Here is a 25889-nt window from a genome sequence, read left to right on the forward strand (position 1 = left end):
CGCCAGAAAGCATACACCTAGCGCTGCGGAGTATCGGCATGTCCATCGATGGGCTCGGTTTCTATGTCCCCAGTGGAGCGTGCAGGTCATGGAGCATGTGGGATTGCTGATGGGGCCTATGTCCCTTTCTTGACTGTATTAAATGCTTCACTGCTGCCCTCTACTGGAAGGGTAGAGGACTTCCTCATTGCTTGAGATTTGGGACATCCATGCGGTAGACTGGCTGTGGATCAATCTCGTGGCCGCAGCCACCACTGGGGCAGGTATCATGGCCTCTGGACGTCTCCCTCTCCTGCTTTGCCTTGAAACCTGCAGGTGGCATCAACATGGATCCTTACGTCTTCAGACACGTGTAATTAATCCTAGGATAATGAAGTATGTGTTAATTGGTGAAATCTTAAAAAAAACAACACAACCAGGACTAGTGAAGGGGATGGTGGGGATCTGATGATCTATACATGGTGGGCATGTATTTCTAGTAGTTCACCGCTCAGTTTCCACCCTGCCGGTGCTACTTTACACCCCTCAGAGGTATGTGACCTGAAAAGCAGGTGCAGTGCGGAAACGCGAGCAGGTAAAATATGCATATTTGATGATAAACACCTTTAAAAAGGTAAAAAATAGATACAATAAAGGCGCCTTAGGAGGATGGAGCCATAAGGGCTGACAATTTATGTGCATTTAATGCGCCTCTTGTATGGTGCTAACATCTGCTGCCGCCCGTAGTACCTTGGTGCGGAGGTGAGACGCGCATACATTCTGTCGTAACATCTGAACTCGTGCCATGCCCAGCGGTTCAGTCGCCAGGTTGGATTATTTTTTTGTTTCGCAGATGAGGCTTATTGTAAGGAGCGCTAAGCAAGACTTCAAAACGAGGAGGAAGTTTGTTATTGTTTTTGTATGCTCTATAGTCTTTACGTACCGCCATGTAGTGGTGGACGCGTTGTCACCTGATGACGGACATGTCATCCTATAGTGATAGATGGGCAAGTCATGGTGATTGTGTCGCCCTGTAGGTGTGGATGCAGTGTCCTATATTGGTGGATGCACTGACGTACGGTGGTTGAAGAGTTGTCTTGTGGACAAGTCGTTGTAAAATGGTGAAGGTGTCGCCCTGTAGTGGTGAACGCGACGTCCTATAATAGTGGATACGCCGAAGTATTGTGGTATCGTCATATGGTCACTTTTGTGTGATGAGGTTATGCTTGTAAAAGGAGGATGATGACATGGTATGTTTTGAACAGGCCCTGGATGAGGTCTTCTAGAAAGAATGATGGTCGTATGGTATGTCTAGTACCATGGATGCAATAAGGCATGAGGAGATCATAAATAAAGCATGGGCCCCGTACACAGATCCTGGAAAGAACAGTGAGGTCATAGGTCTGGTCTAGGTTCTGTAGAGATTATTATTTGGTCACACTTTCACCATGGTTCCTGTAGAAATGACTATGATGTCACACATTTACCCCAGGTCCTGTATTGATGTCAGAGATGTCATATGTTTGGTGTAGGTTCCGAGGTCGCAAATTTAATTCTGATCCTCTGGAATGACTATGAGGTCACACATGTTCCTGTATGGATAACAGTGATTGCATATGTTAGGTGTAGGTTCTGAGGTCTCACTTTTGGTGCTGGTCCTGTAGGAATGACTATGATTGGTTACACATCTGGTTCTGGTCCTGTATGGAAGACAGTGATGTTATATGTTAGGTGTAGGTTCTGAGGTCTCACTTTTGGTGCTGGTCCTGTAGAATTGACTATGATTGGTTACACGTCTGGTTCTGGTCCTGTATGGAAGACAGTGATGTTATATGTTAGGTGTAGGTTCTGAGGTCTCACTTTTGGTGCTGGTCCTGTAGAATTGACTATGATTGGTCACACGTCTGGTTCTGGTCCTGTTTGGATGACAGTGATGTCATATGTTAGGTGTAGGTTCTGAAGTCACAAATTTGATTCTGATCCTCTTGGAATGACTATGAGGTCACACATTTGGTACTGTTCCTGTATTGATAACAGTGATGTCATATGTTAGGTGTAGGTTCTGAGGTCTCACGTTTGGTGCTGGTCCTGTAGGAATGACTATGATTGGTCACACGTCTGGTTCTGGTCCTGTATGGATGACAGTGATGTCATATGTTAGGTGTAGGTTCTGAGGTCTCACGTTTGGTGCTGGTCCTGTAGGAATGACTATGATTGGTCACACGTCTGGTTCTGGTCCTGTATGGATGCCAGTAATGTCATGTTTGGTGTAGGTTTTAAGGGCACATTTTTAGCACAGTTCCTGTAGACATGGAAACTTGCCAGTATGCAGAGAATAAAGTTGTTGGGGCTTCAAGGATACAATTCTGAGGATTCTGAGCCTTGCACGTGTCCTCATTGCCAGACTGACCCCATGTGCTTCTTCTTTTCTGCAGGCAATCATCCACCCGGATACAAATGAGAAGATTTTCATGCCTTTCCGAATGTCAGGTACCTCCTGCCTTTTCCAGCTAATTAGTTCTCTGTACATTTGGAGCCCTGACTTAAGACTTGACCCAACCTGCTATGTTTTCAGTAGCTGTATACACAATTCTGCTGGCTGCCATGTGTCATCTGTACATCGCTTAGAGTCCACCTCCAAGCCTGTAGGGGGCAGCACAGAGCTGTATGGAAACCATCAGAAGTGTAACTTCAGTTTCGTATTTGGAGTATATTATAGAACTCAAAATGCTTACAAAATTAGTAAAATAAAGTATCCGCAGGCTTCCTCAGCATTGTATGACTGTGTATACTGTAGATCTAGGCCACAGTATACCTATAATATGACGACAGTGGCTTCCTCTAGTGGAGTAGAAGTAACTTCTGCTTTTCTTTATTTTCAGGTTATATCCCCTTTGGGACCCCCATAGTAAGTATCTGCACAATCTGTACGAGTCTCATGTCCAGCTCCTGATCTCCCTCTAGTGGTGGCTGTAATAACTTAGTATGCAGTAAGCTCCTGATCTCCCTCTAGTGGTGGCTGTAATAACCCAGTATGCAGTAACCTCCTGATCTCCCTCTAGTGGTGGCTGTAATACCCAGTATGCAGTAAGCTCCTGATCTCCCTCTAGTGGTGGCTGTAATAACCCAGTATACAGTAACCTCCTGATCTCCCTCTAGTGGTGGCTGTAATAACTTAGTATGCAGTAAGCTCCTGATCTCCCTCTAGTTGTGGCTGTAATAACCCAGTATGCAGTAAGCTCCTGATCTCCCTCTAGTGGTGGCTGTAATACCCAGTATACAGTAAGCTCCTGATCTCCCTCTAGTTGTGGCTGTAATAACCCAGTATGCAGTAAGCTCCTGATCTCCCTCTAGTGGTGGCTGTAATACCCAGTATACAGTAACCTCCTGATCTCCCTCTAGTGGTGGCTGTAATACCCAGTATACAGTAAGCTCCTGATCTCCCTCTAGTGGTGGCTGTAATAACCCAGTATACAGTAAGCTCCTGATTTCCCTCTAGTGGTGGCTGTAATAACCCAGTATGCAGTAAGCTCCTGATCTCCCTCTAGTGGTGGCTGTAATACCCAGTATGCAGTAAGCTCCTGATCTCCCTCTAGTGGTGGCTGTAATACCCAGTATACAGTAATCTCCTGAGCTCCCTCTAGTGGTGGCTGTAATACCCAGTATACAGTAAGCTCCTGATCTCCCTCTAGTGGTGGCTGTAATAACCCAGTATACAGTAAGCTCCTGATTTCCCTCTAGTGGTGGCTGTAATAACCCAGTATGCAGTAAGCTCCTGATCTCCCTCTAGTGGTGGCTGTAATACCCAGTATGCAGTAAGCTCCTGATCTCCCTCTAGTGGTGGCTGTAATACCCAGTATACAGTAAGCTCCTGATCTCCCTCTAGTGGTGGCTGTAATACCCAGTATACAGTAAGCTCCTGATCTCCCTCTAGTGGTGGCTGTAATAACCCAGTATGCAGTAAGCTCCTGATCTCCCTCTAGTGGTGGCTGTAATAACCCAGCATGCAGTAAGCTCCTGATCTCCCTCTAGTGGTGGCTGTAATAACCCAGTATGCAGTAAGCTCCTGATCTCCCTCTAGTGGTGGCTGTAATAATAGCCAAGTATGCAGTAAGCTCCTGATCTCCCTCTAGTGGTGGCTGTAATAATAGCCCAGTATCCAGTAAGCTCCTGATCTCCCTCTAGTGGTGGCTGTAATAACCCAGTATACAGTAAGCTCCTGATCTCCCTCTAGTGGTGGCTGTAATAATAGCCAAGTATGCAGTAAGCTCCTGATCTCCCTCTAGTGGTGGCTGTAATAATAGCCCAGTATCCAGTAAGCTCCTGATCTCCCTCTAGTGGTGGCTGTAATAATAGCCAAGTATGCAGTAAGCTCCTGATCTCCCTCTAGTGGTGGCTGTAATAATAGCCCAGTATCCAGTAAGCTCCTGATCTCCCTCTAGTGGTGGCTGTAATACCCAGTATGCAGTAAGCTCCTGATCTCCCTCTAGTGGTGGCTGTAATAACCCAGTATGCAGTAAGCTCCTGATCTCCCTCTAGTGGTGGCTGTAATAGCCCAGTATACAGTAAGCTCATGATCTCCCTCTAGTGGTGGCTGTAATAATAGCCATGTATGCAGTAAGCTCCTGATCTCCCTCTAGTGGTGGCTGTAATAACCCAGTATGCAGTAAGCTCCTGATCTCCGTCTAGTGGTGGCTGTAATAACCCAGTATGCAGTAAGCTCCTGATCTCCCTCTAGTGGTGGCTGTAATAGCCCAGTATACAGTAAGCTCCTGATCTCCCTCTAGTGGTGGCTGTAATAATAGCCCAGTATACAGTAAGCTCCTGATCTCCCTCTAGTGGTGGCTGTAATACCCAGTATACAGTAAGCTCCTGATCTCCCTCTAGTGGTGGCTGTAATAACCCAGTATACAGTAAGCTCCTGATCTCCGTCTAGTGGTGGCTGTAATACCCAGTATGCAGTAAGCTCCTGATCTCCCTCTAGTGGTGGCTGTAATAGCCCAGTATGCAGTAAGCTCCTGATCTCCCTCTAGTGGTGGCTGTAATAGCCCAGTATGTACAAATTTCTTGAGTCCCCCCTGGTGACAGCTGCAGACAGACATCAGATTATCTTTAATCGCTATATCTATGCAATGCAGGGGATTTGGTGCTTTGTATCAGAAAAACAAAGCTCTGACTGCTGTAAAGATATATGAAGAAATTAATTAGCAATGTCGTAGTGCACACAATCCGAAATGAAGGCTGACAGGGATTTATTGTATGTGTACATGTCTCTATAGAGGTGAGAGCTGAGCTTGTCACATGTGATGGTGGGCTACGACAATACACTACTCACAACACAGTTAGCTCTGCTACATGCGCCTGCTTACATGCGTTTCCTTATTGTCGGGTAAGTGGAGGCTGGTGGGCCGACTGGAGCAGGATTAGACAGGACAGAGTCTTCATCTCCTGGGGGCTCCAGTCTTGGACAGCTTTATGGCCCCACAAGACGAGTGGCCCTATTAGAGCAGGAGCTTCCTCTGCACCCTGCACATTCCAGACACGTGAAGTGGATGTCATTGAGCTGTAAACATTGCATTATGCCTGGCAGCGCCCGGGAGGGGGATGCAGCTGTGCGCCCTGCGGGCATGGACTGACCTCTCCTGACCAGTCAGCCCATCACTCTGCTCCTGCCAGGGAATGCTCTTCTTCAATTGCTCTCAATTTCAAAGGGTGTTGTCACTTTAAGAGCACTTATATCTGAGGACTCTTAACCTCTGCGGTAATGAGGCCCCATGGGGGAGGGGGTCAGGCGGTCTTGTTTCAGGAAAGCTGGGTGACCATTGACTGAGGGCTAGAAAGCAGGCGTGACATCAGAGGGGGGTACATACTTTCCTGTGTAAATTCACAAGCCACGTGGGAAAACTAAATGAATATCCGTAAGGTTTTTAGTGCACCCTGGGCGAGGAGCTCCTGCGCTGCCCACCTCCCCCCCTCTGGGGTGATTGACAGCCCCTGAGATTTCAGTGCCGAAAACGATGACACCGTGGAAGCCAGATGCACCCGACGCAGAGGCCACGCCCACAGTGCACCGAAAACCGTATTTGCGTAAAATTACAAAGAAGCATGTCTCAGGATCAGTGGAGCAGATACTCACTAGAAAGGTATGGTTATGTTCCAGGGTGCCCACCCTACACGGCGGTATGCTTACTGATTTTGGGGAGTCATAAACGTGTGTTAAAGTGGAACCCCAGCACTGGAGCCACATGCGCTGTATCAGGATCATCAAATACATACATGAATGGGAGCAACGACGTAATAGTTTCGTATTCTTACTGATTTTGGAGCCTGCCTTTAAGGTGGTCATAAAGTGGAACCCCGGCACTGGAGCCACATGCACTATGTAAGGAATTGCACTGTAAGAAGTCCCCAAATACATGAACAGGAGCAATGACGGGGGCTGGAAAGCTGTATGTAAGTGGGAACTACTGGAAATGCAGGTTCCCTGCTCAAAAAGCAGAGCTGCCCTTTAAGGACAAAAAAATTTAATTGGTGCCAGCAGGCTTAGAGCATCGTAAAACTTAAACAATACTGATCTCGCCGATCCTCCGCCACTGCCCGGATCCTCACTGCCTTCTACTTCCTGCTCCCGCCTCGACACACAGGAAATGCCCGCCCAGCCAATCACTGCCTGAGACGGGTCACTGCTGCTGCCTGTGATTGGCTGAGAGGGTATTTTCAGAACGGCGGGGGAACATAACTTTCTTTTAATGATTTTAAGCCTCTCTGAGCCCGGGAAGCCCCTTTAATTGTCCTCCGAGGCACTAAGTGTCTCAGTGAGGTGTGAAACACTAGAGGAGGGCTCATTCACTGGTCTCCTTTATTGAACTTTCTCTTCCACCATTGTCTTTGAAGTTGTGGGGGAGGTGCAGGGTTTATTAACCTGTCGTGTCCTGCAGGCCCGGCCCAGAGACATCCAGTGGTTACACCAATGTACGACCATCAATGTGAATAAAGACTGAGATGTTGTGAGACAAGTTAACTATAGCCTCGGGGCGGCCGTCCTCTCAGCTGTAGTCACCTGTACAAGCAATCGTAGGTCCTCAGGCAGTAAACACTGGTGACGTCACTAAGGCACCCCCTGTGACACAGAAATAACAAGCCTATTAAGATGAACAAGGGAGTCCAGGTCTTATGATGCCTGTTTGTGGTTATCACCCACTGCCAGTTCTCCATGTGCTGGACCTGGACTCCTGAACAGGACTCTTACAGTATGGTGACACCATACCCCTGTACTTCCAGTAACCAAGCCCCGCAGAGCCTGATTTATATTATAGCTCTTCTCTAGTCTTCTTAGGTGGCACCAGGGTTGTCCCCGATGCCTGCTGTCTGTACAGCCTTCTTCTCTTGCCCACACCATCATAAGTGGAGTCCAGCTCACTGATGGTCAGAGTCCCCACCCAATGTCTTCAGTGTAATCCTCACAGTCACTACCAGCAGAAGGAGGAAGGGGTGTCCCAAGGAACCCCAGTGACCTAATGTTTGGTTGTTCTTAGATGACCAGTCAGCCCATAGTAATAGAGAGAGGCCCACATGACCAGTGTGATCGACATCAGCCATGTGTTTTGGTGTATGAACATAATATAAAAAAATAATTAAATCATTAAATTTTAAAGCAGTAAAAAAGAAATGGATACCAAATACATTATTATTGCAGAATGCAAATTAGTAATAGGTGCGTCCTCTTCCTCTAGTCCAGTAATTGTCAAATTCAGACCCCAGACCAGACTCCTAAACAAATACAGAACCCACAGAACCTGCACCAATGTGGTCATTGGACTTGTCTGTGGAGGTCCTCCTATAGTAACAGGATCTGCATCCATGTGGTCATGTAACCTTATCTGTAGAGTTCCTTCTACAGTAACAGGTCCTGCATCTTAGTAGTTATGTGACCTTCTCTCTGCTGGTCCTTCTAAAATGACAGTTGATGCACCCATGTTGCCATGTGACCTTACCTGTGCAGGTCCTTCTACAGTAATAAGTCCTACACCTATGTGGTTATGTGACCTTACCTGTGCAGGTCCTTCTACAGTAGTAGGTTCTACACCTATGTGGTAATGTGACCTTACCTGTCCAGGTTCTTCTACAGTAATAGGTTCTACACCTATGTGGTTATGTGACCTTACCTGTGCAGGTCCTTTTACAGTAATAAGTCCTACACCTATGTGGTTATGTGACCTTACCTGTGCAGGTTCTTCTACAGTAATAGGTTCTACACCTATGTGGTTATGTGACCTTACCTGTGCAGGTTCTTCTACAGTAATAGGTTCTACACCTATGTGGTTATGTGATCTTACCTGTGCAGGTCCTTCTACAGTAATAAGTCCTACACCTATGTGGTTATGTGACCTTACCTGTGCAGGTCCTTCTACAGTAATAAGTCCTACACCTATGTGGTTATGTAACCTTACCTGTGCAGGTCCTTCTACAGTAATAAGTCCTACACCTATGTGGTTATGTGATCTTACCTGTGCAGGTCCTTCTACAGTAATAAGTCCTACACCTATGTGGTTATGTAACCTTACCTGTGCAGGTCCTTCTACAGTAATAAGTCCTACACCTATGTGGTTATGTGACCTTACCTGTGCAAGGTCTTCTACAGTAATAGGTCCTACACCTATGTGGTTATGTAACCTTACCTGTGCAGGTCCTTCTACAGTAATAAGTCCTACACCTACGTGGTTTTGTGACCTTACCTGTGCAAGGTCTTCTACAGTAATAGGTTCTACACCTATGTGGTTATGTGATCTTACCTGTGCAGGTCCTTCTACAGTAATAAGTCCTACACCTATGTGGTTATGTGACTTTACCTGTGCAGGTCCTTCTACAGTAATAGGTTTTACACCTATGTGGTTATGTGACCTTACCTGTGCAGGTCCTTCTACAGTAATAAGTCCTACACCTATGTGGTTATGTGACCTTACCTATGCAGGTCCTTCTACAGTAATAGGTCCCGAACGCATGTGGTCATATGACCTTATGTGTACAGGCCCTTCTGCAGTAATAAGTCCTACACCTGTCTGGTTATGTGACTTTACCTGAGCAGGAAAAAAAGACAATGCAGCCACACTCTGCAAACACAAATAAAGTACAATAATGGCATAATTATAGAAAACATTCTGATGCTAATGCTACGCTTATTTTGCTAATTTGAGATTCTTGGCAAATAAATTTTGTACAAAATTATTTGGGCCCGTCTGCCAACATCAAGGCGATCTCTATAAGATGGGAACCTAACGGTAAATTCTACCTATGTGCTATAATGGCCTCCATTAAATCCAGGTATGCAGGTGCCAACATGCATGCTGAGCCCACTCTGAACTTCTCCTGGTGCCAAATGGCTTCCAATAAATACAAAGAGAGCAGGCTACAGCTTTATACTTACTCTAATTAAAATCAGCCTGAGCAGGTCCATCTACAGTAGCAGATTCCACACCTATGTGGTTATGTGACCTTAGCTGTGCAGGCCCTTCTACAGTAACAGGTCCTACACCCATGTGGTTATGTGACTTTACCTGAACAGGTCCATCTACAGTAACACTCGTGTGGTTATGTGACCTTATGTCTGCAGGCCCTTCTACAGTAACAGGTCCCACATCCATGTGGTCTTGCGACCTTACCTGGGCAGGTCCCTCTACAGTAACAGGTCCCACACCCGTTTGGTCTGTGACCTTCTGTCTCCAGGCCCTTCTACAGTAAGGTTATGTGACCTTACCTGTGCAGGCCCTTCTACAGTAACAGGTCCTACACCCATGTGGTCATGGAACGTTACCTGAACAGGTCCATCTACAGTAACACTTGTGTGTTTATGTGACCTTATGACTGCTGTCACGGACGGTGTACAGGAAACAAGACAAAGCAACATGCATATATGACTCACTGGATCCAAAGCTAAGGAACCAAAAGGGAGACCCCTGCACAAGACCTGAGACTTTCCCTGGCTGCTCAGCCTATGCAAAGATCCCAGAGGTGGATGGTTGCATATCCACGTACCTCGACTATATAACCCCTGAACACCCTACAATAGTGAGGGGACACGACCACCGGCTCCCTACACCAGACACGGAGGGAGTCAGGGTCACCTGGGATCCAGCAAACAGAAAATAACAGATAAATGTTCAGCACTTAACTTTGTAGCAGACTGGAAAACAAGATCAGCATGCACACACACTCCAGGAAGTAGTATAAGCCGCCCAGTAATGCATTATGGGGCGGAATTTAAAGGGATGCAATCAGTCCAACTACATGACAGCTGAGAGAGGCTAACGAGATGAGGAACTGAACATCACAACAAAGAAACTTAAGGAGGAGGTTCTGAAAGGCTTCTGTCAGAGCTTCTCAGCTGTCTGGTTGTGACAGTACCCCTCCCTCTACGAGTGGACTTCGGACACTCAGAGCCCACCTTCTCAGGATGGGACCTATGGAAAGCCCTGATGAGACGAGAGGCCTTAATGTCCGTCACTGGGACCCACATCCTCTCCTCAGGACCATAACCCTCCCAATGATCAAGGTACTGGAGAGAACCGCGGACAAGCCAAGAATCCACAATCCTAGAGACCTGAAATTCAAGATTCCCATCAACCATAATCGGAGGAGGAGGCAAAGGCGAGGGTACAATGGGTTGAACATAAGGTTTCAATAAGGACTTATGAAAAACATTATGGATCTTCCAAGTCTGAGGAAGATCAAGACGGTAGGCAACAGGATTGATGACAGACAGGATTTTGTAAGGCCCAATAAACCTAGGACCCAACTTCCAGGAGGAAACCTTCAATTTGATATTCCTGGTAGACAACCACACCAGATCACCAACATTCAGGTCCGGACCAAGCACACGTCTCTTATCTGCCACACGCTTATATCTCTCACTCATGCTCTTTAGATTATCCGGAATCTTTTGCCAAATAGATGACAAAGACGAGGAGAATCTGTCCTCATCAGGTAAACCAGAAGACCCCTCTCCCGAGAAAGTCCCAAACTGCGGATGAAACCCATATGCACCAAAAAATGGTGACTTATCAGAGGACTCCTGACGACGGTTATTTAAAGCAAACTCAGCAAGGGACAAAAAAGAACACCAATCCTCTTGATTCTCCGCCACAAAACAGCGCAGATATGTCTCCAGATTCTGATTGACGCGCTCTGTCTGGCCATTCGACTGCGGGTGGAAAGCAGAAGAGAATGACAACCGAACCCCCAAGCGAGAACAGAAAGCCTTCCAGAATCTGGAAACAAACTGCGTGCCCCTATCAGAGACTATGTCTGAAGGAATACCGTGCAATTTGACAATGTGATCAATAAATGCCTGCGCCAGCGTCTTAGCATTGGGCAAACCAGGAAAAGGGATGAAATGCACCATTTTGCTAAAACGGTCCACCACCACCAGAATCACAGTCTTCCCTAAGGAACGAGGCAGGTCCGTTATGAAGTCCATGGACAGATGTGTCCAAGGACGGGAAGGAATGGGTAAGGGAAGGAGAGGACCTGATGGCCGTGAATGAGGGACTTTGGCACGAGCGCAAGTCTCGCAGGCTGCCACAAAACCCTCAACCGACTTACGAAGCGCAGGCCACCAGAATCTCCGAGCGATGAGATCCAATGTGGCTCTTACCCCCGGGTGCCCAGCAAGGACCGTATCGTGGTGTTCCTTAAAAATCTTGTGTCTTAAAGCGATAGGCACAAACAACCTCCCAGGAGGACAAAGATCAGGAGCCTCTGACTGGGCTGCCTGCACCTCTGCCTCCAATTCAGAAAAGAGAGCAGAGACCACCACACCTTCAGCCAAAATGGGACCCGGGTCTTCAAAATTCCCGCCTCCCGGAAAACAACGTGACAGGGCATCCGCCTTCACATTCTTAACTCCAGGGCGGAACGTGACAACAAAATTAAGCCTAGAAAAGAACAAAGACCATCTGGCCTGTCTCGGGTTAAGACGCTTGGCTGACTCCAAGTAGGCCAGATTTTTATGGTCAGTAAATACGGTAATAGGGTGTCTGGCTCCCTCTAGCCAATGGCGCCATTCCTCAAAAGCCAACTTGATGGCCAACAATTCCCTATCTCCCACATCGTAATTTCTCTCTGCGGAGGAGAGTTTTTTCGAGAAAAAGGCACACGGTCGCCATTTGGCAGGAGAGGAACCCTGAGACAAGACCGCCCCCACACCCACCTCAGAAGCATCAACCTCAACTATGAAGTGTAAAGAAATATCAGGTTGCAGCAAGATGGGAGCAGAAGCAAAACTCTCCTTGATATTAGAAAAAGCCTTACGCGCCTCTACTGACCAAGAAGAAAAATCTACCCCCTTTCTGGTCATATCAGTGAGTGGTTTAACAATAGAGGAATAATTCAAAATAAACTTCCTGTAATAATTGGCAAAGCCCAAAAAACGCATCAGCGCCTTCTGATTCTCAGGAAGCTCCAACTCAAGCACAGCGCGGACCTTCTCGGGGTCCATGCGAAAACCAGAAGCGGAGAGAAGAAACCCCAGAAATTGAATTTCTGGAACCGCAAACACACATTTTTCCAGTTTCGCATATAATTTATTCTCCCGCAGGATGAGCAAGACCTGACGTAAATGTTCCTTATGAGTTTTGAAATCAGGAGAAAAAAATCAAAATGTCATCCAAATACACTAATACAAATTTTCCCATCAAATGATAAAAAATGCTGTTCACGAAATGCTGAAAAACGGCTGGGGCATTCATCAAACCAAAAGGCATAACCAAATTCTCAAAATGGCCCTCAGGGGTATTGAAGGCCGTCTTCCATTCGTCCCCTTCTCTGACCCTGACCAGGTTGTATGCCCCTCTTAGATCTAATTTGGAAATAACTTTAGCCCCAACAACCTGGTTAAACAGGTCCGGGATCAGAGGAAGCGGATAAGGGTCACGAATAGTGATACTGTTCAGCTCCCTGAAATCCAGACAAGGTCTTAAAGAACCATCTTTTTTCTTAACAAAGAAAAAACCAGCGGCAACAGGTGACTTCGAGGGTCGTATGTGTCCCTTTCTCAGACTCTCAGAGATATAAGCACGCATAGCGATCCTTTCAGGTTGGGAAAGATTGTATAAACGAGATTTAGGCAGCTTGGCGTCTGGGATGAGATTAATAGGGCAATCGTACTCCCTGTGCGGGGGCAAATCCTGAACTCCACTCTCAGAGAAGACATCCGAAAATTCAGAGAGAAAAGATGGTACAGTCTTAGTAGCAACCTCAGAAACAGATGTCGTGAGGCAATTCTCTGCAAAAGTCACTCCAACCATTTATTTGCCTCGCTTGCCAATCAATGGTGGGGTTATGTTTAGTGAGCCAGGTTAGCCCCAACACTAGAGGAGTAGGTAAACCGCTAAGGACGAAACATGACACATCCTCAACATGAGCATCACTCACAATTAAATGGATATTGTGAACTATGCCCTTTAATGATTTCTGAGAAAGTGGAGCGGAATCAATAGCAAAAACAGGAATATCCTTTCCCAAAGTGCGCACCTGGAAACCATGAGTTATTGCAAATTGATTATCAATGAGATTGACAGCTGCTCCACTATCCACAAAAATCTCACAAAAAATGTTCTTGCTCTCTAGCGCCACCCTAGCCGGCAGGACGAAACGGGAACTACAAGCAAACGGAAAACCTTCAATCTCCGCCTCAACCCTGCCAATAGTAACAGACGGAACAGTTTAAAAGATTTTTTCCTGTTTGTTTCTTTATTATACCCAGAGAACTGCCTGAATCTCCTAGAAGGACAAACATTTGCCAAATGATTTATACCTCCACAACAAAAACAAACCCTTCCATGCGAGCTGAATCTTCTATTGTCAGAAGCAATCAACCCCAGCTGCATGGGCTCCTGCTCAGAAGGGGCTGACAGCGACCGAGACCCCTGCGCACAGAATGAGACCGCTGCACTGTCCTGGGACTGAGTATGACAGGAAGGAGACATCTCTCCTCTCTCTCTAAGACGCCTGTCAATACGAACGGCCTGAGACATAGCAGAGTCCAAAGAAATAGGCCTCTCATGAAAGGCAAATGCATCTTTCAATCCCTCAGAAAGACCATGGCAAAATTGACTTCGGAGTGCAGCATCATTCCAACCAGTATCAGCTGCCCATCTCCGAAATTCTGAGCAGTATATTTCTGCGGATTTTTTACCCTGGCATAATAGACGTAGTCTAGACTCAGCCAGAGCAATACGATCCGGATCATCATATATCTGACCCAGGGCTAAAAAGAATTCATCCACTGAACGGAGAGGCCGTGCACCCACCGGCAGCGAAAAAGGCCCAAGACTGAGTGTTACCCCTGAGCAGCGATATAATGATCCCCACCCTCCGTTCCTCATCACCAGAGGAATGGGGAAGAAGGCGAAAATGGAGTTTGCAAGCCTCTCTAAAACGCACAAAATTCTCACTACCCCCGGAGAACGTATCCGGGAGCGAGATCTTAGGCTCAGAACAAACTCCATGAACGCAAGCTGAACCGGTCACTTGAAGCTGAGAAAAAGTCCTGCGGAGATCAGCTACCTCCAATGAAAGACCCTGGAAGCGTTCAGCCAAAAGTGAAACCGGATTCATGCTTGAGACGGTTTTGGCGGCTTATAATGTCACGGACGGTGTACAGGAAACAAGACAAAGCAACATGCATATATGACTCACTGGATCCAAAGCTAAGGAACCAAAAGGGAGACCCCTGCACAAGACCTGAGACTTTCCCTGGCTGCTCAGCCTATGCAAAGATCCCAGAGGTGGATGGTTGCATATCCACGTACCTCGACTATATAACCCCTGAACACCCTACAATAGTGAGGGGACACGACCACCGGCTCCCTACACCAGACACGGAGGGAGTCAGGGTCACCTGGGATCCAGCAAACAGAAAATAACAGATAAATGTTCAGCACTTAACTTTGTAGCAGACTGGAAAACAGGACCAGCATGCACACACACTCCAGGAAGAAGTATAAGCCGCCCAGTAATGCATTATGGGGCGGAATTTAAAGGGATGCAATCAGTCCAACTACATGACAGCTGAGAGAGGCTAACGAGATGAGGAACTGAACATCACAACAAAGAAACTCAAGGAGGAGGTTCTGAAAGGCTTCTGTCAGAGCTTCTCAGCTGTCTGGTTGTGACAACTGCAGGCCTTTCTATAGTAACATCTCCCGCATCCGTGAGGTTTTGCGACCTTACCTGTGCAGGTACCTCTACAGTAACAGGTCCCTGTTGTCATGTGACCTTATGTCTGCAGGCCCTTCTACAGTAAGGTTATTTGACCTTGCCTGTGCAGGTCCTTCTACAGTAACAGTTCCTGCACCCATGTGATCATGTGATCTTACCTGTTGCAAGTCATTCTACAGTAACAGGTCGGTATCCATGTGGTAATGTGACCTTACGTCTGCAGGCCCTCTTACAGTAACAGGTCCCACATCCGTGTGGTCATGTGACCTTACCTGTGCAGGTCCTTCTACATTTACAGGTCATGTACACATTTGTGCCATTAGATACTATTATACATTGCATAGTTGTTGTTTTTTTTGCATAAAATGCCACACAATCGCTATATGCATCACATTTCTATAATCATTTTTTTTCTAAAAAAAGATCTTGTCCCCAAATCCCTGTTGCGAGGTGGTCCCCTAAGCTGAGGCCCACCCCTCAACCAAGTCCTGGCGGGAACGAAGGATTTCACTGTAGTATGTGTATGTAACCTAAAAAGATGAGAACCTGATTGGAGAAGAATGAGGATATAACCCGGCCCTGCGTCCTGAGGAATAGTACATAATGAGGAGCGAAGGAGAAACACACCGGCTCCACGCGGCTGCTTCTCCAGTCTGGACGCTGCACGCTCTGCTGAGCGATTGTCCATGAAGGTGAAGGAATGACAGATATTTTTAGATCTGGCAGATTCACGGATTCTTATGTTTCTGTAAATCCAACCGTGAATCAAGTGCTCTGCGACGGAGCGCCACCTGGAGGATGTATACAGCAAAGTGCCCTCAGGCACAGGAGCCATCTTTGGTGACTCTGATTTGCCCTTGCTAGTCGAAAGGACATATGGACTGGGGTTGTCCTCAGGAGATAGCACCCTTTAATCCCTAGCGTGATGGAACAATAACTTCAGTAACTTTACAGTGTACTTTTTATTTCATATCATTATCATACTTCAATATCTCTGCTGGCAGTCATTGAATGAAACGCTCTTGTTTACATTCAGAGGCTGAAAACCTGGCCTTAACCTGGCCTGTTCACACAGCTGAGATGGTACAAGAGCAGTCCACCAGGCTGAGAGCTGTCACCTGCACTGATACATTGTCACATGCCCCTCAGCTTAGATCTCCTAGATGACTAGGGCAGATCCAATGTGTCTTCTGTAATATGTTGTTTATTTCTTCTGCAGGTTGTGGGTCTTCTGCTGCCAAATCAGACCCTGACATCTACAGTCTTCTGGCAGGTAAGTGGTTCTGTTCTGAACTATTGCCTGATATGGTGGAGGACAATAGATTGTGTCCCACAGAGGGTGCAGGGACTGGAGGTAGGGCCTCAAAGACGACTCGCCATGATTATAAGGGCCTTCTGAGGGTGCACGATGGGGAGGGGGGCAGTGAGTATACAGCGGGAGCCTGGAGCAAGTACTGGTTCTGTATTAGTGGTCATACCCAAGTGTCTGTTCTGTATTAGTGGTCATACACGGGTGCTGGTTCTGTATTAGTGGTCATACCCAGATGTTGGTTCTGTATTAATGGTCATACCAGGTGCTGGTTCTGTATTAGTGGTCATACCCAGATGTTGTGTCACGGTGGGTAGGATACAAGATACAATAAACACACAGAAAACCTCAAAACAAGCGTCTAGGCCAGAAGCTGGGGATAAAGGTCACCTCCTGATAATTCCCTACCAGCTCTCCCTGGACTTCTGTGCCCACGTTCAGACCCTAAAGGTGGGAATCAACGTGCCCTTGTTCCTAAGGCTACTTTCACAGTTGCGTTAGGAGCGGATCCGTCTGGTGTCTGCACAGACGGATCCGCTCCTATAATGCAAACGCTTGCATCCGTTCAGAATGGATCCGTTTGCATAACTGTTTATTTCAGATCTGATTTTTCACTTCGGAAAACTCAGATCCGACAGTATATTCTAAACACAGAAGCGTTCCCATGGTGATGGGGACGCTTCATGTTAGAATATACTGAGAACTGTGTACATGACTGCCCCCTGCTGCCTGACCGCAGACCCCCCCCCCTTCTGTATTTAACTTATTGGTGGCCAGTGCGGCCCCCCCTCCCTCCCCAGTATTAAATATGACCAGTGCGGCCCCCTCCCTCTATATTTATTGGTGGCCGGCCAGTGCGGATTCCAAGTATTATGACCAGTGCGGCCTCCCCTCTCCCCCCCCCTAATTAAAATCATCCCCCCATCATTGGTGGCAGCGGAGAGTACCGATCGGAGTCCCAGTTTAAATCGCTGGGGCTCCAATCGGTTACCATGGCAACCAAGACGCTATTGCAGTCTTGGCTGTGATGGTTACTTAGCAATCTTAGCATTATACTTACCTGAAGAGCTGTGATGTCTGTGACCGGCCGGGAGCTCCTCCTACTGGTAAGTGAAAGGTCTGTGCGGCGCATTGCCTATAGCACAGACCTGTCACTTACCAGTAGGAGGAGCGCCCGGCCGGTCAGACATCGCAGCTCTTCAGGTAAGTATAATGCTTGTATTTATTGCTAAGTAACCATGGCAGCCAAGACTGCAATAGCGTCTTGGTTGCCATGGTAACCGATCGGAGCCCCAGTGATTTAAACTGGGACTCCGATCGGTACTCTCCGCTGCCACCAATGATGGGGGGGGGGGGGGGAGAGGGGAGGCCGCACTGGTCATAATACTTGGAATCCGCACTGGCCGGCCACCAATAAATATAGAGGGAGGGAGCCGCACTGGTAATATTTAATACTGGGGAGGGAGGGAGGGGGAGGCCGCACTGGTAATATTTAATACTGGGGAGGGAGGGAGGGGGAGGCCGCACTGGTCATATTTAATACTGGGGAGGGAGGGGGGCCGCACTGGCCACCAATAAGTTAATTACAGGAGGAGGGGGGGTCTGCCCCCTGCTGCCAGGCAGCATCTGTCATGTACACAGTTCTCAGTATATTCTAACATGAAGCGTCCCCATCACCATGGGAACACCTCTGTGTTAGAATATACTGTCGGATCTGAGGTTTACGATGTAACTCAAATCCGATGGTATATTCTAACATAGAGGCGTTCCCATGGTGATGGGGACGCTTCAAGTTAAAATATACCATCGGATCGGAGAAAACTCCGATCTGATGGGGACTCCTGACTTTACATTGAAAGTCAATGGGGGACGGATCCGTTTGAAATTGCACCATATTGTGTCAACGTCAAACGGATCCGTCCCCATTGACTTGCATTGTAAGTCTGGACGGATCCGTTTGGCTCCGCACGGCCAGGCGGACACGAAAACGCTGCAAGCTGCGTTCGGGTGTCCGCCTGCTGAGCGGAGCGGAGGCCAAACGGTGCCAAACTGATGCATTCTGAGCGGATCCGCATCCACTCAGAATGCATTGGGGCTGTACGGATCCGTTCGGGGGCCGCTTGTGAGAGCCTTCAAACGGAACTCACAAGCGGAGCCCCGAACGCTAGTGTGAAAGTAGCCTAAGACTGAAGATGGTGGAAATGGGGAAAGAGGCAGCCTGCTTCCTCAGGTCCTGGAGGAGGCAGGTGTCTCTTAAACAGCCTAGACAGAACACAAAAAGGAAACCAAAACCAACTTATCTTGTAGCTGAGCAGAAACAGCAACTCCACCTTTCCACAGAGGAAGACAGAAGCTATAACCCGCACAGGACACTGGGAAGGGGCGTAATTTAAACTGACACAAACGACCCCACCCAGTGCACCTGAAGGGAGGCGGATACAGCTCAACTCCAAACCCAAAACAACAAACTACACACGTGCTGCTAACCTGGCAGACCTCCGCACAAAACCTGAGCATGCATGAGATGTTGGTTCTGCATTAGTGGTCATACCCAGGTGCTGGTTCTGTATTAGTGGTCATACCCAGATGTTGGTTCTGCATTAGTGGTCATACCCAGGTGCTGGTTCTGTATTAGTGGTCATACCCAGGTACTGGTTCTGTATTAGTAGTCATACCCAGGTACTGGATCTGTATTACTGGTCGTACCCAGGTACTGGATCTGTATTACTGGTCGTACCCAGATGTTAGTCCTGTATTAGTGGTCATATCCAGGTAATGGTTCTTTATTACTGGTCGTACCCAGGTACTGGTTCTGTATTAGTGGTCATACCCAGGTACTGGTTCTGAATTAGTGGTCATACCCAGGTACTGGTTCTGTATTAGGGGTTATACCTAGGTACTGGTTCTGTATTAGTGGTCATACCCAGGTGCTGGTTCTGTATTAGTGGTCATACCCAGGTGCTGGTTCTGTATTAGTGGTCATACCCAGGTGCTGGTTCTGTATTAGTGGTCATACCCAGGTACTGGTTCTGTATTAGTGGTCATACCCAGATGTTGGTTCTGTATTAGTGGTCATACCCAGGTGCCGGTTCTGTATTAGTGGTCATACCCAGATGTTGGTTCTGTATTAGTGGTCATACCCAGGTGCCGGTTCTGTATTAGTGGTCATACCCAGGTGCCGGTTCTGTATTAGTGGTCATACCCAGGTGCCGGTTCTGTATTAGTGGTCATACCCAGGTGTTGGTTCTGTATTAGTGGTCATACCCAGGTGTTGGTTCTGTATTAGTGGTCATACCCAGGTGTTGGTTCTGTATTAGTGGTCATACCCAGGTGCTGGTTCTGTATTAGTGGTCATACCCAGGTGTTGGTTCTGTATTAGTGGTCATACCCAGATGTTGGTTCTGTATTAGTGGTCATACCCAGGTGCTGGTTCTGTATTAGTGGTTATACCCAGGTGCTGGTTCTGTATTAGTGGTCATACCCAGGTACTGGTTCTGTATTAGTGGTCATACCCAGGTACTGGTTCTGTATTAGTGGTCATACCCAGATGTTGGTTCTGTATTAGTGGTCATACCCAGGTGCTGGTTCTGTATTAGTGGTCATACCCAGGTACTGGTTCTGTATTAGTGGTCATACCCAGGTACTGGTTCTGTATTAGTGGTCATACCCAGGTGCTGGTTCTGTATTAGTGGTCATACCCAGGTACTGGTTCTGTATTAGTGGTCATACCCAGGTACTGGTTCTGTATTAGTGGTCATACCCAGATGTTGGTTCTGTATTAGTGGTCATACCCAGGTGCTGGTTCTGTATTAGTGGTCATACCCAGGTACTGGTTCTGTATTAGTGGTCATACCCAGATGTTGGTTCTGTATTAGTGGTCATACCCAGGTGCTGGTTCTGTATTAGTGGTCATACCCAGGTGCTGGTTCTGTATTAGTGGTCATACCCAGGTACTGGTTCTGTATTAGTGGTCATACCCAGGTACTGGTTCTGTATTAGTGGTCATACCCAGATGTTGGTTCTGTATTAGTGGTCATACCCAGGTGCTGGTTCTGTATTAGTGGTCATACCCAGGTGCTGGTTCTGTATTAGTGGTCATACCCAGGTACTGGTTCTGTATTAGTGGTCATACCCAGGTACTGGTTCTGTATTAGTGGTCATACCCAGGTGCTGGTTCTGTATTAGTGGTCATACCCAGGTGTTGGTTCTGTATTAGTGGTCATACCCAGGTGTTGGTTCTGTATTAGTGGTCATACCCAGATGTTGGTTCTGTATTAGTGGTCATACCCAGGTGCTGGTTCTGTATTAGTGGTTATACCCAGGTGCTGGTTCTGTATTAGTGGTCATACCCAGGTACTGGTTCTGTATTAGTGGTCATACCCAGGTACTGGTTCTGTATTAGTGGTCATACCCAGATGTTGGTTCTGTATTAGTGGTCATACCCAGGTGCTGGTTCTGTATTAGTGGTCATACCCAGGTACTGGTTCTGTATTAGTGGTCATACCCAGGTACTGGTTCTGTATTAGTGGTCATACCCAGGTGCTGGTTCTGTATTAGTGGTCATACCCAGGTACTGGTTCTGTATTAGTGGTCATACCCAGGTACTGGTTCTGTATTAGTGGTCATACCCAGGTACTGGTTCTGTATTAGTGGTCATACCCAGATGTTGGTTCTGTATTAGTGGTCATACCCAGGTGCTGGTTCTGTATTAGTGGTCATACCCAGGTGCTGGTTCTGTATTAGTGGTCATACCCAGGTACTGGTTCTGTATTAGTGGTCATACCCAGGTACTGGTTCTGTATTAGTGGTCATACCCAGGTGCTGGTTCTGTATTAGTGGTCATACCCAGGTGCTGGTTCTGTATTAGTGGTCATACCCAGATGTTGGTTCTGTATTAGTGGTCATACCCAGGTGCTGGTTCTGTATTAGTGGTCCATGACGTGTCTGATATCCCTGGCACCCAGCTTTCCCACACCCCTTATTGCAGCGGCCCTCCAAGGCTCTGGAAAGCTGGGTGGCAGCCATATTGGTGATGGCCCAGCTGTCCCAGAGACTCTTCTATCTGTCTATAAGACAATGGCCATAACAGAAGATAATGTCATTATTCCAGGGGCGAAGGCCTGCAGGTGACTAGAATTAGATTGCAAGCTCTTTTCTTCCAGTCTGCAGGTGTGTCTGTCAGTGTGCGGCAGTGAAGAGGTTAACATTCCCCCCCGAGCGCTGATCCCACTCACAGGCAGTGACATGTGTTTGTCACTGTCACCGCAGATGACATTTAGAAAGCAGCCGTGGGCTTTGATAACTCCTGCGTGGATCCGAGGGCCGTCTGTTCATTGCAGTAAACATGCCGCCTGTCAACGCAGAGGCCGCATCCCCTCACAAAACTGCTCCTGTGTCCCTACGACAACACTGCCTGGCCCTGGAAACTGCCAGCGCCGTGTTAAAGGGGTTGTCCAGTCACTAAAACCGAATGTCAGAAAACGGCGCTGCAATTTTCTAGTATAATGCATCAATTTGCACAGTTTTCAAGACCTCTGCTTGCTGTATGTGAATGGATGCATTTCCCCTGCACATTGTACTATGGCACTTTTGGTGATCACTGCCCAAGTTGGATACATCGTAATCATGTGTGAGAAGTATTTGGTCTATACATTTCAATCTGATGATGCTCCTATTCACTGACAGCAAACAGGGATCTTGTAACCTTTCATTGTGTCGAGATTAAAGATGTCCAAGATTTATTTTAAAAAAGACAACTTTTAATCATTAAATACTGAAAGTTTCTTCAATTTCTAATGTTCTTTGAGTATCGATCCCTCACATCTATGCTTGCTGTCAGTGAATTGCAACATTCTAACGTCAGAGATAGAAAACCCCTCATACTTGGTACTGTGGAGTACGGAAACCAAAGAAGAGTGCCAGATGGGGTTGGGTTATGAGCCTCTAATTGTAAATGCCCCTCATTCACTGACCGCAAGCAGGGATCCTGTAACCTTTCATTGTGTAATGGCTGAACACACCGATTAAAAAAAAAACTATTTCCTGCTCATTTTGTACTGAAAAGTTCTTCCATCCCTTATATTCTTTGAGTATTAGTCCCTCGCCAATTTCAAGATCTCTGCTTGCTGTCAGTGAATGGATGCATTCTCGCTTCTATTCAGAGACATAAAACCCCTCAGTAGAAGGAGCAGGATAAGATGTGAATGGGTTACGAGCCTCTAAATGGAAATTCTAATCCCTTTCATTCACTGACAACAAGCAGGAACTAAAAAAAAAAGTGTCAGAACTTTTCAGTTCTTGGACTGGACTGTGGGCCCCGCCGGGCCCCGTGGATGTGGCTGCAGCCGTCCCCTGTATAGCACGCAGTGCCGGTCACGTCATTAACCCTTCTCTCCCCTCTTGTCTTACGCAGTGGTTGAATCAGAGTCACAACGCAGGCGTCAACTATGCAAATCGCAACGCGAGCAAGGTGAGAAGCCCCCCGACACCCGGGGACGGGGCCCCCGCGCTGCCTCCACCTCTCCCTCATCTGCTCTGTCTCACTCTATTCTCACGTCTTCCATCCTTTCTGTTTTTTGACTCTCGTCGGGAGGGGTAAGTAGCTCCGACCTACCCGCGCTCCTTCATGGCAGCATAGTCCTTGTGCCCCTCCTCCGCTCTGATCATAACAACATTCCCGTGTACTTCATTTTTCAGTTTCTTCTCCTTTTCAAGACCTCTGCTTGCTGTGAGCGAATGGGAACGTTCTTGCATACCGTATGTCCTCTGTATGGGAGAGAGGTTTGTGCTGCTGCCGAGATATTTAGCTCACAGAGGATTGCGTAGGATTTGGAGATTTCCATTCACTGACAGCAAGTGAACATTTTTAAAGGGGTTTTCTTTGAGTAGAATATCGATGGCCTACGTCATCAATATCTGATCGTGGGGGGTCCGACCGGCTGCTTGAAGAGGCTGTGGTGCTCCGGTGACGTCACGTTCATCAGTCACATGACCTAATTACCGCTCAGTCCCATTGAAGTGAATGGGGCAGAGCTGCAATACCAAGCACAGCCACTGTACAATGGATGGCGCTGTTGTACTCAGAGGTGCCAGGAGTCGGACTCCCGCCGATCAGATGCTGATGACCTGTCCTGAGGAAAAACCCCTTTATATGTGTTCAAAACACAATGTATTAGGAAACTGTTGGCCGATGATTAAAGGGGGCGGTCCAGGATAGGAAAAGCATGGCTGCTCACTGCCAAGAAGAGCGCCTGCCCTGTCCATGGGTTGTGCCGCCCCATTGAAGTGAAGGTAGCTGAGCTGCAATTCCGCTCACAGCCTGTGCACAGGTGGGGGCGCTGGGAGAAAGCAGCCATGTTTTTCTAATTCTAGACAAACCCTTTAAGAAGTTTCCTAATAGTCACAGTAGTCATGGAGCTCCTTGTTGTACCCTCCCCCCCCCCCCCCTCCTGTGTCCTCCTGACAACACCTCTAGGCTAGTGTTATCATAGGGCCCCGGACCCCCCAAGTATGGGTTTGGCCCTTTGATAACACTGCTCTGCCAGGAAATGTTGTCAGTCTCTGGATAGAAACAAGGCTTTATCGAACAGCAAGCGGAGATATTGAGAACGCTGAGGAATGGAAACACAAAGTATAGTAGGAAGTTGCAAAACTTTTCTGTATTCATTATTTGTATTCTAAGAGTATGCAGGATTGCTGACTGTCTCCCTCTGCTTTCCAGCCTTCTCCCACATCCAAGTTCATTCTGGGATACACTGGAGCTGTCGTCAGCGCGGTCTCTATCGCAGTGAGTACCATTGTAGTCTGCACTGTGCTCCCCATCTGTGGATCGGGCCCTGGCTCTTCTACCATGGGCCACCCAGTGTCACATGGTGAAGAAAAGCCTAAAAAACTGTCCTGATTAGGGCTCATTCACACGTCCGCATGAACGGGTCCACATCCGTTCCACAATTTTGCAGAACAGGTGTGGACCCATTCAGTTCAGGTTTCAGGTGTGGACCCATTCAGTTCAGGTTTCAGGTGTGGACCCATTCAGTTCAGGTTTCAGGTGTGGACCCATTCAGTTCAGGTTTCAGGTGTGGACCCATTCAGTTCAGGTTTCAGGTGTGGACCCATTCAGTTCAGGTTTCAGGTGTGGACCCATTCAGTTCAGGTTTCAGGTGTGGACCCATTCAGTTCAGGTTTCAGGTGTGGACCCATTCAGTTCAGGTTTCAGGTGTGGACCCATTCAGTTCAGGTTTCAGGTGTGGACCCATTCAGTTCAGGTTTCAGGTGTGGACCCATTCAGTTCAGGTTTCAGGTGTGGAATTATTCAGTTCAGGTTTCAGGTGTGGACCCATTCAGTTCAGGTTTCAGGTGTGGACCCATTCAGTTCAGGTTTCAGATGTGGAACCATTCAGTTCAGGTTTCAGGTGTGGACCCATTCAGTTCAGGTTTCAGGTGTGGACCCATTCAGTTCAGGTTTCAGGTGTGGACCCATTCAGTTCAGCTTTCAGGTGTGGACCCATTCAGTTCAGGTTTCAGGTGTGGACCCATTCAGTTCAGGTTTCAGGTGTGGACCCATTCAGTTCAGGTTTCAGGTGTGGACCCATTCAGTTCAGGTTTCAGGTTTGGACCCATTCAGTTCAGGTTTCAGGTGTGGACCCATTCAGTTCAGGTTTCAGGTGTGGACCCATTCAGTTCAGGTTTCAGGTGTGGACCCATTCAGTTCAGGTTTCAGGTGTGGACCCATTCAGTTCAGGATTCAGGTGTGGACCCATTCAGTTCAGGTTTCAGGTGTGGACCCATTCAGTTCAGGTTTCAGGTGTGGACCCATTCAGTTCAGGTTTCAGGTGTGGAATTATTCAGTTCAGGTTTCAGGTGTGGACCCATTCAGTTCAGGTTTCAGGTGTGGACCCATTCAGTTCAGGTTTCAGGTGTGGACCCATTCAGTTCAGGTTTCAGGTGTGGACCCATTCAGTTCAGGTTTCAGGTGTGGACCCATTCAGTTCAGGTTTCAGGTTTAGACCCATTCAGTTCAGGTTTCAGGTGTGGACCCATTCAGTTCAGGTTTCAGGTGTGGACCCATTCAGTTCAGGTTTCAGGTGTGGACCCATTCAGTTCAGGTTTCAGGTGTGGACCCATTCAGTTCAGGTTTCAGGTGTGGAATTATTCAGTTCAGGTTTCAGGTGTGGACCCATTCAGTTCAGGTTTCAGGTGTGGACCCATTCAGTTCAGGTTTCAGGTTTGGACCCATTCAGTTCAGCTTTCAGGTGTGGACCCATTCAGTTCAGGTTTCAGGTGTGGACCCATTCAGTTCAGGTTTCAGGTGTGGACCCATTCAGTTCAGGTTTCAGGTTTGGACCCATTCAGTTCAGCTTTCAGGTGTGGACCCATTCAGTTCAGG

The 25889-nt window shown here is 47.5% G+C and overlaps 1 protein-coding gene across 2 annotated transcripts in view; it reads left to right on the forward strand.

Annotated features, from left to right (window-relative positions):
* Positions 1 to 25889, forward strand: part of SFXN5 (sideroflexin 5) — a 227180-nt gene that overhangs the window by 47464 nt on the left and 153827 nt on the right. For both annotated transcript variants that reach the window (XM_044294474.1, XM_044294483.1), the window contains exons 5-9: positions 2415 to 2469; positions 2862 to 2887; positions 16415 to 16468; positions 22917 to 22973; positions 24225 to 24290. In XM_044294474.1, the coding sequence (XP_044150409.1) occupies positions 2415 to 2469; positions 2862 to 2887; positions 16415 to 16468; positions 22917 to 22973; positions 24225 to 24290 (258 nt within the window). The remainder of the gene's footprint in view (positions 1 to 2414; positions 2470 to 2861; positions 2888 to 16414; positions 16469 to 22916; positions 22974 to 24224; positions 24291 to 25889) is intronic.

The sequence above is a fragment of the Bufo gargarizans genome, chromosome 1 (assembly GCF_014858855.1).
Source record: "Bufo gargarizans isolate SCDJY-AF-19 chromosome 1, ASM1485885v1, whole genome shotgun sequence".
NCBI lineage: Eukaryota > Metazoa > Chordata > Amphibia > Anura > Bufonidae > Bufo > Bufo gargarizans.